The sequence below is a fragment of the Apteryx mantelli genome, chromosome 5, assembly GCF_036417845.1.
Source record: "Apteryx mantelli isolate bAptMan1 chromosome 5, bAptMan1.hap1, whole genome shotgun sequence".
NCBI classification, from domain to species: Eukaryota; Metazoa; Chordata; class Aves; order Apterygiformes; family Apterygidae; genus Apteryx; species Apteryx mantelli.
Genome location: NC_089982.1, coordinates 75,521,280 through 75,534,275, shown reverse-complemented (window position 1 = coordinate 75,534,275; position 12,996 = coordinate 75,521,280). Strand labels below are relative to the sequence as shown.

General features: G+C 42.5%; 1 protein-coding gene across 5 annotated transcripts in view; it reads left to right on the top strand.

Annotated features, from left to right (window-relative positions):
- The first annotated feature begins 212 nt into the window (after positions 1-212).
- Positions 213-12,996, top strand: part of ABLIM2 (actin binding LIM protein family member 2) — a 163,639-nt gene continuing 150,855 nt past the window's right edge. For all 5 annotated transcript variants that reach the window (XM_067297186.1, XM_067297184.1, XM_067297183.1 and 2 more), the window contains exon 1: positions 213-265. In XM_067297186.1, the coding sequence (XP_067153287.1) occupies positions 250-265 (16 nt within the window). In that variant the 5' untranslated portion in view covers positions 213-249. The remainder of the gene's footprint in view (positions 266-12,996) is intronic.

The window sequence follows — 12,996 nt, the reverse complement described above, 5'->3', positions numbered from 1 at the left end:
GGCACGGAGGGGGATGTAGTCCGCGGCGGCTCCCCGGCGCGGCGCGGCGCTGCGCGGCGCGGGGCCGCCTACACTTCCCAAGGTGCCCGCCGGCCCCGCGGCTGCCCGGCCGCACCTGCCCGCGGAGGGGGGCGGAGCGCGGCGCCGCCTGCCCGCTGCGGGCTGCGCGGCGGCGGGCGGGGATGGTGCCGCCCGCGGGGGCGCGGTGACGGGCGGCGGCGGCGGCGGAGCGGCGCCTCCTGCCGCGCCATGAGCACCGGCACAGGTAGGCGGGCGGGCGCGGCCCTGCCGCCCCACGCGGGGCCCTCGCGTGGGTCCGGGGGCGCTGCCGCTCCCCCCGGGGCGGCCACGTTACGGCGCGGCTGCTCTCCGCGCCGTGCGGAGGAGGGGCAGGCTGAGGCACCCCAGTATTTCTGACCCCCAGAATATATCTGTGTATTTATATATATGCGTGCACACCTGTATGTATTATATATATGTGTATGGGGGTGAGGGCAGCCACCCCCGCCCGGGAGGCGCTGCCGCCCCGAGGGGAGCTGCGAGGTGCCGCAGCCTGGCGCGCCCGGGCGGCGGCGGCGGCGGAGGGAGGGGGGGGGGGCCGCCCCTCGCCCCTCGCCCCTCGCCCCTCGCCCCTCGCCCCTCGCGCCGGGCCTCTGCGGACACCCCCGGCGCGGCGGGGCGATGCCGGCCCGCCGCCGACGTGGGGGGTTCGGGGCGGGTCGGGGCGCTGCCGGCTGCTGCTGCCCGGGCTGGGGCGGGCGCCCCGTCAAGGGGGCACGGCGGGTTTCAGCGCTCGGCCATTTCTCCCGGCCGAGATTGCGTGGTGACAGCGAAGATGAAAATTCGGGGGTTTCTCTGGAGCCCGAAGCTGGATTATCCTGCAGTACGCTCGGAATTGAGACCTGCCTTGGGATTGTATTTTGCGGAGATCCAGCATTCATCTGTAGTGTGTGGCACTGGGGGGTGGTTACTTCAGAGCGCAAAATATTACAGTCTTTAAGGCAAATGCAGGGTTGTGCACAAGGAAAAAGGGGAAGCTCTGGGAGCTGATTGTATATTTTATTTCCAAGGGTAACTGTAGCTGCTAAATATACCCTCTGCCACAACAACAGGGAGACATTGAATAGCTGCAGTTATGTGGTGACTGTGTATGTCAACATGCTTAATCATATCGCATCCTCGCCGCGAGCCAGTGAGAGCCTAATCCGAACAAAGGAAACCAAAGCGCTGCTAGAACAGTGCAAAACCTGCGGGTCAAACACCCGCGAGTTGCTTCTGGTAACGATGTACTTTGGCATTTGTTTCCTCATGGCTGCTGAAAGCGTAGACACCTCCTTGTCAAGTCAGTCGCCTGCACTCCTTTGCAGCCGGTGGTAGCAATAGGCGCTCTGAGCATGCAGCTCGTCTCCCTGGGGAGCGTGCAGGGCGAAGCCGGTGTCCGGGAGCGCAGAGGAGAGCGGAGGGAGCGTGCGTTTCAGGAAGAAGTGGACCAGGCACTAGAAATCCTGATTCTTTTGACTGCAGAGGGAATCTAGATGGTTAACTCAGATGTCTCCGTCTGCACTGGAGATGATTGGACTCAAGTGCAGAATCCTATTCTTGGTTACCCATCTGCAATTTCGAACCGAAGAATACACAACGTTGTGAAACGTTTGAATTCTGTAGCAGTAGAAGCTAGGGTGATAGAGAGAATATTGAATTCCAAAGTTGTTTCTGCACAATATTTAAAAGGCAAATTAAATAGACTTGTAAGTTATAAACCCAGTGGAAAAGTTAGTGGTTAACAATCTAGTACAGATGAGGCTTGACACAGTTTTATCTCAGTAATTGCACCAAAGATGGTGTAAATGAAATAGTAAAAATGGACAGTGCTGAGATAAAAATAACATCCTGGAGAAAAGACGGGGGTAAGACCTCCCTGAGAGTCCTCAGCTCTCATTTTAAAGTAAAATTGGCAGCCTTAGGAGTGTTGCTGTTATTTAAGTGTCGGTTTAGCTTTCATGTTTCCAAATTTTGTGTTTGCATGCCTGCGTGAACTATGTAAATTTATGATCAACTTCCATTTTACATTAAATGCAAGGAGCCCACACTTACTCTGCAAAGTCAATGGAAACTTTCCATTTACATCAATGGGCAGCTATTGCATGGCAGCTTTAATATTACAATTAATTTGAGTAAACTTACAGTTCACAAAAGATTTCCATCAAAATTACTGCAGAAAAGCACTTCTAAGTTGTACCATAACCTAAAGATGTTTCCTGTTATGCAAACAAAACAAGGGTGAAGCGTGGAATTAAATCTGCCTGATACAAGATTCAGGGAGTTGTTGCACTGTTTGGTAGTCCAGGAGAAATATTTTTCTTTGGTCTTCCTGTTACTCTTGAGAAGGAGTAAACTGTTGTGGGTCTGTAGTTGTTATGCCAAGCCCTTCCTTGCTGAGTGCATGTCTCCTCCGGTGCTGATGTAACGTGTCCTCAACTCTCCCTCCCACGAGGGCCTCGGGTAACCCTATGACTCTGCTCTGCCACTTTAACCATTAGATTGGTTTTTTAATATAAAAAGGTTTGCATTTTGTGTAGTGTTTTTTATTTTGTAATATGTAGATACAGATTATATCATTTAAAATGCTCCAGTAGCACATGCTCTGAAATGTCATACTGTGTTAACGGACTGCAAAGTCATGGTATAATTTTAAATCTAAAAAGCATGCTCATGACATAGTAAAACAGCTCAAATGCTTTATTATTTACTTCATAATTAGATTATTCTACGCATGATTTTTATCAGCTAAATTCCATATATTTAGCATTGGTGTGGACCCTTGAACGCTTGGCTGAAAATGTATCTAAGAAAGCTCATTCACTGCCCTTACACCTGTGAGATTTTGCATGACATGCGTGTGCTTTTAGGATTCCAAGTGTACTTGTATTTTTCATCTTGAAATCACAGCAAGAAGAACAGAGTAGGTTAAAACTTTAAGACTGAGAAAATTAGGTTCCCATCAATTTCCAGAAATAGGGTAGCATGATGTCTATTATTTAAGTGCAAAAAAAGAATCACAGAGCTAATTACATGCTAGATAAATTATTTTAGATTAGATTAAATTAAATGTCATGACACAAATGACTATTCAGTCTTCAAACTATTATATTAAGGGGAAAATTGGATTGCATGGATCAGAGAACAGCTAATGGTGTGTCACAGTCCAAATGGAGCACAAAAATAGTGATACTGGTTACAAAAGAGGTTGCACAGTTGGTCACATAGGTTCCTGCTCTGCTTATGAGGTACTGAATTCTTTGTCAAAGGTCATATGCAAATATGGCAATAGACATTCTCTCTGGAAACAATACTGTGGTTGTTTCAGACTGTAGGATATTTTATAGTAAAATATACTTTTTCCCCCATACTTTCAGCCCTTCATTTTGAACACTAGTAAAAGAGAGCATTCAGTTACTTGATAGAAGCAGCAAGAGGTCATCTTGTTTTGGAGTTCTCCTCAGCCTAATTAAATATGAATGTGTGAAGATTATAATGCACAGTCATCCAAGTTCTGTACTTAAACAGAATTAGAATTACTTCATTTCATTGCCATTTTAGCCACGGTACAGTTTATCTGAAAAATTAAGCAATGACACGTATTTCATGATGGTAATTTCTTTCTATGAAGTTGAATTGCATGGAATATATATTATTTTTTTTACGGATTGTAGTAGAATAGGAGGCCATATCTTAGGATTCTTTAAGGTTTTGTGTTGAAGATTTTTTCTTTCCAGCCATTTAGAAAAGGTTTTTAGCTCATTGTGTGACATCTGTTTAGTGGCATCTTGTTCTTAGGCTGTGAGAACATAGAGCACTGTTGCAAGAAGATGAACTAGGTCAGAAGAGATGTTCAGATGATAGCTACGCTGGCTGGTAACTTCTGATGGCAGGGCTTTCCGTCTGCCAAGGCCTTTACGTGCTGCCCGAATGCCCTTCTGTTGAGCCTGCTGTCTGTCTTTTGGAAAGGGAGCTAATTCTGTTTTAAATAAATCAGACATTTTGGACTTTCTGAGCAAGGTCCATTTCTTGCCTGTTTGTAGCAGAAAACAGAAATGAGCATGCTCCATAGCTGGTATTCCATACGCATCTGTCTGTCATTTCAATCTAGTGTTAAAGTTGGCATACTTTCGGTTGTGCTTCTCATGACATCTGTGATTTATGTTCTTTGTGCCCAGTGTTCCACTTCATCATAAAACCATAGAGGGCTAAGACATATAAAGAACTTTTTTTAAAAAAAAAGAAAAATCAATTGAAGTACAGCTATTGAGGTAACCTTTTCCCTCTTTTACCTTCTTCTATCCAAAGGGCTGGCCAGTTTTGCCTAGTTTGACCAATCATTCCCCTTCTACACTACACAAACCTCCAAATCTGGGCTTTTATCAGTGGAAATGTGGCTCTCGGCTATTGTTAACTTTAAGCTCACAGCTGCATTTTTCCAGCCCTTCTTTTAGGGGATAGCTAGTACCATTGACTCACCTTCATACCATGGGATTTCAAAGCAAGCATTCACAATAATGAATTCAACATATTTGTGTGGGGAAGTGGAACATGCTGCTTGGGGTTTTAACCAAGGGGAGCAGTGAAAACTACCTAGGTGAGGGTAGGCACAACCAGCAAAGCTGTATTTCCTTCCTGATTCATTGCTACAAAAGTACAGTGTGAGACAGAGGGGAATGGATAGGCCTTTGAGATTCTTGGACAATTTGTTGGCTCGCTGTCTGCATCCTTAAATATATCCTTAGGACAAATTTTACTAAATTTAGATTATTCTCTGTGTCAGAATCTATTAGCGGTGTCTCAAACCCTTAACTGTTATCATCTGAAATGTTAGAATGTTTTTTTTCACAGATTATTAATTGGTGTTCATGCTCTGAAATCAAGATGGAGTATTGTTTTGCACAAAGCACAGTATTTATTTTTCCATTTTAGAAAAGGAATGTGAGATGAAAATAAATTCTGTTCAGTGAATATTTCTGTCTGCTTTAGGATCCATTTTTCCCCTTTCTCCATAAAATTAAATAATTCTTCTATTGGCATTAGGCAAATCAATCTATTCTGGAGATTTTCATGATCTTACAGTACAAGTTGCTTGATCTGCAGTGAAGGAAAACAAATCCTAAATGCAATTATCCATGAAAAATAAATATTCCTCAATAGTAAGGCATCAATAGTGACTTGTAATAAAAAGTTGCATTTTAAAAGCATTTTAATGTTCCTGTAGTATGGACTTTTTATTTTTTAAAAGCTGTTATTTTTAGAAGTAAGTAATTTTGTTCTTGTTGAGCAATAACAGACTACAATTACTCCTCTTGGTAAATATGAGGAGCAAGTGTGGTGTCTTAGTTGTTATTATTATATAGTAACTGCTGAGAAATACAGTATCCAGTTCTTTGAAAGTTTTCAAATACCTCTTCTATAATTTCATTCCTAGCACAGATCAATCTCTGATGCTTCAGAAGAAGATAGAATACGATTGTCCCATGTTCTTCCTCTTCCCTCTTATCAGGTTCAGTTGACCTTCAGGAGCAATTTTTTTTTCCTGACCCATACAGATTTATGGAATGAAATAACCAAATGTAGGTAAGAGGCAGTAATCATACAATACCTTCAAGTCTTTTTCAGAGGTTACCAGTAAAATTGTAATTGAATAGCTAGGACACTCTTCATATGGTAAAATCCTTGATGAAACAGTAAAGGTTAAAGATTGATACATATCACATGAAGAAGTCAGAGATTGTGTTCTGCTTGAGTTTGTCGTAAAAGAGCTTTTGGCAGTTTAGGAAATAGGTCATTATGCTCGCTGTCCTCCAAAGGCACATGGCTTGAGGATTCGTCAGTAGCCATGAATCATAAAATTAATATATCAGGCAGTTTACTATTTGATGTCTAAATATGTATTGGGATCTTCTTTGCTAAGCGATATTGAATGGGACTAAGTGACTAGGCACTATTTTGTGCAGTGATTAGTTCAAAGAGTTCTAGGGCAGAGACTACTTCGGCTTTTGCTTTAATTCTGTCAAGAAAGTTCCTTGGGGCACCATTTATAAATCCCAGGTTGTTGCAAATATTGTAGTTTAAAATGATGTGAATGTTCTAGAAGTCACAAACAATATTCTTAGATTTTCATCTCAGTTATTTTTGTTCATTTTGTTCAGTTTACAGATTCTCTTTACAATCTCTTTTCCTTTCCTGTTGATGTTCTCAGTATTGCAGACTTAGCTTGGATCTGCAAGTCAGAGTTTTGTTCTTTGCCTTCTACAGAACAGTGAGGATTTTTGATAGGGAAGTTTAGCTGACAAATTCAGTTTTATGTAGTCTTGTAGAGTCCGATTTGCTCGTGTTTCTTTTGGCTTTGAAATACCAGCAGTATTAAAACAATCACTTGGTAACAGTTTTAGATGTAACACAGACACAGAGGATTGACTCTTGATGGTTGTATATGCAGTTGTGTAGGGCACCAAGAGCAAAAGAAACCACAGAAACGGGCTGTATTGCTAGTATTGCCCTTGAAGACAGGAACTCTGAAATGGAAAAGGATTTGCAGCCAAATCACATAAATGGAATACAAGACAATCTGGAACAGCTGGGGCTTCATATGTCTATACTGCTAGTTGTAGTGAATGTCTGGCAATGACTTCAACACCTTACCCCTGTGACTTGCGCATATGCTATCCATTCTGCTGTTAACCTGACTATAAGTCAGGCTGAAAGAGTGCACATTTACTTAGGAAGTGCCAAATTTAGAATTTCTGCTTGTGGTCAGAGTTTCAGGGTGCTCAACTGTTGCTGTCCTATTTGGACTAAATAAAGCAGAGTTGATCAGAAAATAACTTGCTCTGCATTTATCTTTGGAACTGTGTCTGAGCACAGGTTGTACACAAATAATGGTGATAATTCTGAACCATCTTGAACCTATCCTTGACCGGTAGTGAACATCTAGGTGCAAAGTTCCCACCTACTTGGTCAATACAAAGTCCAGCCTCCTAATCCTACAGAGACTACTGGAGTGAGTGCGGTGAAAGGGATGGGGTACGTGATGTACAAGGAGAGGTAGAGAGATCTGTATTTGTTCAACCTGGAGAAGAGAAGACTCAGGGGGAATCTAATTGCTGTCTTTAACTACCTAATGGGTTGTTATAGGGAAGATGGAGCCAAACTTTTCTCAAAGGTGGACAGAAAAAGGACAAGAGGCAATTCCGAAGCAAGGGAAATGCCAACTGCAGGTAAGGAACAGAAAAATCACAGTGAGAGTGCCCGAACCCTGGAGGAGGTTGCCCAGAGAGGATGTGAAATCTCTGGCCTTAGAGATTTTCAACTTAAAATTGGCAAAGGTTTGAGCAACCTGACCTAACTTTGAAGTTAGACCTGTGCTGAGTTGGACCTCTGGATGTCCTGTAGCAAGGCTGCAGAGCTCCTGTTGAGCTGCAAGCAATCTATGGGAAGATTAATCTGGAATGCCTTGTGTGACTGTTTACCAGCCAGTCCTCCTGGCTGGCCTTCCATCGCTCATTCCCACCTCAGGAAATTGGAGAAATACTGCTTCCTCTAGTGTCATGCTTTGTGTGTGGAAGTTTGTAGGTTCTCCTGCACCAGGCCCTGTGAAAAAACAGGGTGTATGTACCACAAATCTGTTGTACAGTTGCCCAAGAGATACAGACCCTCTCCCGTGGGTTGTATGTGTACAGCTGCACAGCTCCTCCTAAACTAAAGCTGTAAGAGATTGGTGCCGAACATCTGGCTTCTCCGTCAGTGCCTGGGCTTTCAGAAGCACCTGTCACCTGTTGCTGAAATCACCGTGAACTGCAGAGTGTTTTGTAACTCTGAAACCAGCTCATTCATTTATGTGCCTAAATACAGATTAGAAGTAAACATTTTGAAACCTTTATTCTAATAAACATCTAAAGATAACAAACATCTTGGAGACTTTCTTAATGTGTTTTCTGCTTTGAGAAAAATCAAAGCTTCTCCAGGATCTTCTCTTAGGCTTCTGTTCTGAGGTTACAGTGTTCTCTGTGCCCCATATGGGGCATCCGAGAGTACACCCAAAGAATAAAAATATTGTTATTAGTAGAACAAGCAGAGAGGTCTCATTCCTCTTATTCAAAAGAATGCTTATTTGTAAGAAACGTCTTGTATCTTCAGGCCTGATTCTGCTTTTGTTGATGCCTCTAAAGTTTTAGCCATTGACTTTCATAGGAGCAGAATTGCCCCCCTTTTTGGTGAAAAATTGTGTTGAATAATTATATTTAAGATTTCCTTTTGGAGCAGAATCATTTCTATATGAGATTTCTCTCCAGAAGCAGAGTTAAATAGAAAATATTCCTTATTAAACATAAGACTTTTAGAAATATGCATTAACATTTCATTCTGCTGTATACCATAATTTATTTGCATTATTTAAGATCATAAGAATGTATGTACCGGCTTAGATTAAAGGTCTGTGTCACCCAGTATCCTCTTTCCAGCAGCACCTATCTTCCCTGAAGTGGGAACCAAGGAGAACAGCAGCTAATAGTAGCATCTTGGAAGATAATGTAAAACCAGTCTGAACACAAAGTGACACCTTGCCCAATATGCCCAATTTTAGCTCTTTTTCAATAGCTGGACCTAAATTTCATTGTATAATCAGGAAGTTATGTCTGTAAAATATTAGCATGAGCTCAGCATGATAATAAACTTCAGTATAGATTTGTATCTTGATTAAGCTCTCCTGAAAAGTAGTTCTGCTGCTGCAGATTTGATTTTGTCCATATTGTTAGTCAGAATTGACCAGAATCAGAATTGAATAAGACTGAAACCTAGGTTGTGCTGAGGACCCATAATTCCCATAAACTTCAAAAGCAGAGTTAAATAATTTTTCTAGGCTGAAGTAGTATGCTACTCTTTCAGGAAAACAATGAAAATGGTTAGCATCCATTTCAAATTCCTTTCTATACATTTCAATTTTAATTTGTGAGCCTTTTCCCAGGTCAAGATTGATCGTCTGTGTGAAGACCACGGCCCATGTCCCGGGAGAGCCCCAGCCTGATGCTGGTCTGCTCCTGGCAGCCGCGAGGGCAGCCCCAGCTGCGCTTTCCCCATCTCCTCTCTGAAGCACCTGAGAGCTTCAGGTAGGGGTAGATCGAGAAGCATGCTGTGGTCATGGCCATTTTAGAAAGCAGTAAATAGCACCTGCTGCAAACTTAAGTTGGCATAAATAGCCCAGCTGTTAAGCTAAAGCTGACAGAAACTGCCAAAATATTGGTTGGATACTTGCTTGATTGACCTGTCCTGTTGTGAAGTAGAAAAAGACAGCAGTAGAAAAAGACAGCTTCTCAGAGTCTTTCCAAATACAAAGGCAGTTAATATTTTTGGAAATATTTAAGGATGCTGGATATGGGCAGTCCCAGCTTCAGTCCTGGTAATTTTGATCTCATACATGATTCTCTCAAATGCTATTCTGATCTATAAAACAGTGTAATGTTTCCGGGATAGCTGTTTGCACTGTGGGTATAAAACAGCTCAGGCATTTCAATTCTGAGATTCGGACCCATCTTTCTACTTAGAGTTATTTATTTAATTATTTTTATGGCATTTTGTAGATTTTAGGTCAAATTTCATCATTAAATCATCTATTCTGATCTTCTGCTACTCCTCTCTATATGTGGTTATTTTCATTCACCTATCCCAATACTGAGTTGTTTGACACAGCAGGACTTTCCTCACTAAGGACAACAAAAGATAATGAATCTATCACTTCTCCTCATAGTCCATTTCTGTACTTAACTTTCTGTACTCCTCATGTTTAAAAAATGCTATACTGTTTTATATTTTTAGAAGCACTTCATTTCCTATTTTCTGGAAGTGAGCCTTTTTTTTATAAGTGAACCTGCGAATACTATATATTTTAAGAAGTTGCACATCCAGTGTCACTTACAGAGACCTCTGTACTGAGTAAATAGCAAACCGTGAAATGTTAAAGTAAGCTTTTCACTCTTAGCCTGGCCTCTTGCTCCTCACTGTGGTTCTGGGAGATGTCATCTGGTGATGATTCTTGTGCTTGAAGTGTGTTGAAAGGCTGAGGACTGAAGTGGAGCAGGGATCCCCTGTGCTTTTCCTAGGGAAGGTATAGCCTTGTTTTCAGGTATTGTCGCTGTGTTGACGTTAGTGGACTATGAAGAACTAACAGTTACCGAAGATCTGTTATAGGCAGAGGGCTATTTAACATTTCAACTTGACAGCTATGCATAACACTTGAAAAGTTGGGCGCAAGGACTTCTGCAGCCGTAAGAGCTAGGTGTTCAGGAGAGAGCTGTTGTACTAAACATAAACTACATGCCGGCTGTGTTTCACTCCTTTTTGTCTCTAGGCTACAGTCTCCTCAAGATTGCTGGGTCTGAAATGACTATTGCATCTCACTGGCAGTGTTTAAAGTTCCTTTTATTTCAATTTGTTCAGACTTTTTGTTGCATACTTGCATGTAAGCCTCCTAAAATTTTATCCCCTAAGGAAACTATTAGTGCCATGAAAATATTGAAAACTCTTCTAAATACGAACACTGTAATTAACTGGATAACTCCTGGTTGTATTAATTTTCACTGTATTTCATCTGACTGCAGTTTACTTAGCTTGTAAACTTTTAGGAGGAGATGCTGTCTCCAGTTTTGTGTACTGTATAAACAGCAATACTATTTTTAGTCCCAAGCAGAAAGATAACATCATCTCGTTAGGAAGCTTGTGCTATACTTTGCAGGAATTCCTTCCTTTTTTGGTAGGATGTATCACTCTTACATGTATTTTCTCTGATGTCAGGGCTTCCTTTTGGTAGAATTTTGTTATGACAATGTTGGTGATGCATATTTTAGTGATTATATGTAGATTTTTTATCATACTTTTCATCAGTTGTCTGCAAAGATCTCATATGAGAAGTGAACTGTTAATTCAGTTGTATACATAGCGGAACTGCAAACAGGTTTGTGACTTGTATTTGGTAGGATTAGCCAGCAAGAAAAGAATCTGAAATACCAGAGTCTGAATTAAATGTTGCATCCGTCAGGTCACTCTGACTCCACGGGTATAAGGCTCAGTACATTTTGGGTTGTTCTTTACAATTGGCATGAGAGGCTGGCGTTTGTCTACAGAAGTGAGAAAGGAAAACAAACTCTTAATTTGTTTGTCATCTTCCACTAAGTTTTGAAAAATAAAATCTGGTTCTTAATTTGCCCAAAGGCTTGAGCGGAGGGAGGGAGAGAGGGAGGAATTCTGCTTGCAAAAAGCAGTTGCAACCAGGCCAGTTTCCTGCTGTTAACTCCATGGCCTGGACAGCCTAGATATTCCCCTCCTCCTGTTTTGTTTCTATTTGGATCATATCCATGAGGAAATTTCATTCCAAAAAGAAGTCAGGATTGCAACCAATGTCCCCAGGCAGAAAAGAAGATTGTACATGTAAAATAGCAAAAAAAACCACCCCAAAAACAAGGGGGGGGGTGAGGGGGGACAATGTTTTTATTTGTACGTGATACAAGAAGGCTGCATGTACCAGCACCCTGGCTGCAGCCGCGCAGCCCCACCAAGGAATCCGTGCAGCTCAGTGACGCCTGTCCCACCAGGCCCCTGCCAGCAGCTGCTACTGTCACTTGGCAGTTGTTTAAAGCCCTTTGAAGGTGATGTAACGCATCGACGAGATAACATGCCGCTTTCGCCTCTAGAGGCAGGGTTAAATTAATACTTCCCTAATGCCAAAGGCCAATGTTACGGATGTGTACAGAAAAGTGGCAAAGCCCCTGCCCTTCTCTGCGCTTCCCACCTCCGTTTCCCAGCCGGGTAGGAAAGCGGGAATGGAGGCCAGTGAACTGGTTTGTGCAGCTATGGGAACAGGAGGCAAATATCGAGCCAAAACAGCATTAAGAGTGAAACGGAGCCAGGGCTCTGCTGAAGGGTGTCAGATGGCTTGAGATTTTCTTAGTCCAACTGAAACGTTACAGAAATTGGCTCTCTACCTTTCATCAGTCATGATCACATTAATGCAATAGGTAATTTGGAAAATATTTTCAATCCATTCCAGATCAGACCGATAATGCCTCTTGGCTTTTGTATCCCCCAGCGGCCTGAAAGCTTGGCAGTAGTTATTGGGGTGAAGATTATTTCAGTCCTGAGGGCTTGTGCTGAGTCAGACTTGTTTACTAGGTAAATTTGACTGGATAGAGTGAACCTATTCCAAGCCACATGCAATACTTCGGTTAGAAATACACTGAAACAACCAAGCCCAATTTAAGAAAGCTCTGACTAAAATGCACCGCTTTGATTGTCCCCTGATGCCTTCTAAATGAGCATGGAAGCAGGAGGAAGGCTTGTATAAATACTGCTGAGGTTGCTAGTGGATCAGCATTGGAAGGGGTAAATGTTACAGTAGTCTCCTGCGGAAAATGCCCCGGACTAACTCTGGAAACCTCCTGGTTGAGCTGTGAGCTCAGAAATGTCCCGTTGTTACAACAGGAGTTAGTCATGTCCTACCCGTTAAAAGCTTTATGTAGGCTGTTGGATTACTGACTTTTTAAGGACTTTCTGTGATGCTCAAGAGATAGCCATTCCAGCTTTTTCACAGGTGCCCATGAAAGTTCTGTTCCTGTCTTCATGTGTTTGTCATGCGTTTTTGATAATTTCATGGTTCCAGCAAAGTGTAACCCCCGATATGAACTAACTGTAGAGGAAAAAGCATCTCTCAAGTAACTAGAACCATTTGAAGGAGACGTGGGACATGTAGTCATTTGACCACCATGAGGCTGAAGTGGATGTTTTCTTTCACAGCTGTAGACATCTGAGCATTCCCGGCACTGGAGACTCCAGGAGTTCCCTTCCCTTCTCAGCCCACATACACATCATACAGCTTTTCATTTTACACCAGGGTTATTCTCTAACTGGAGTTCCTGAACTTTCCGTAGTATGGACCATGCTCTGTCCTACTCATTTTGGTAG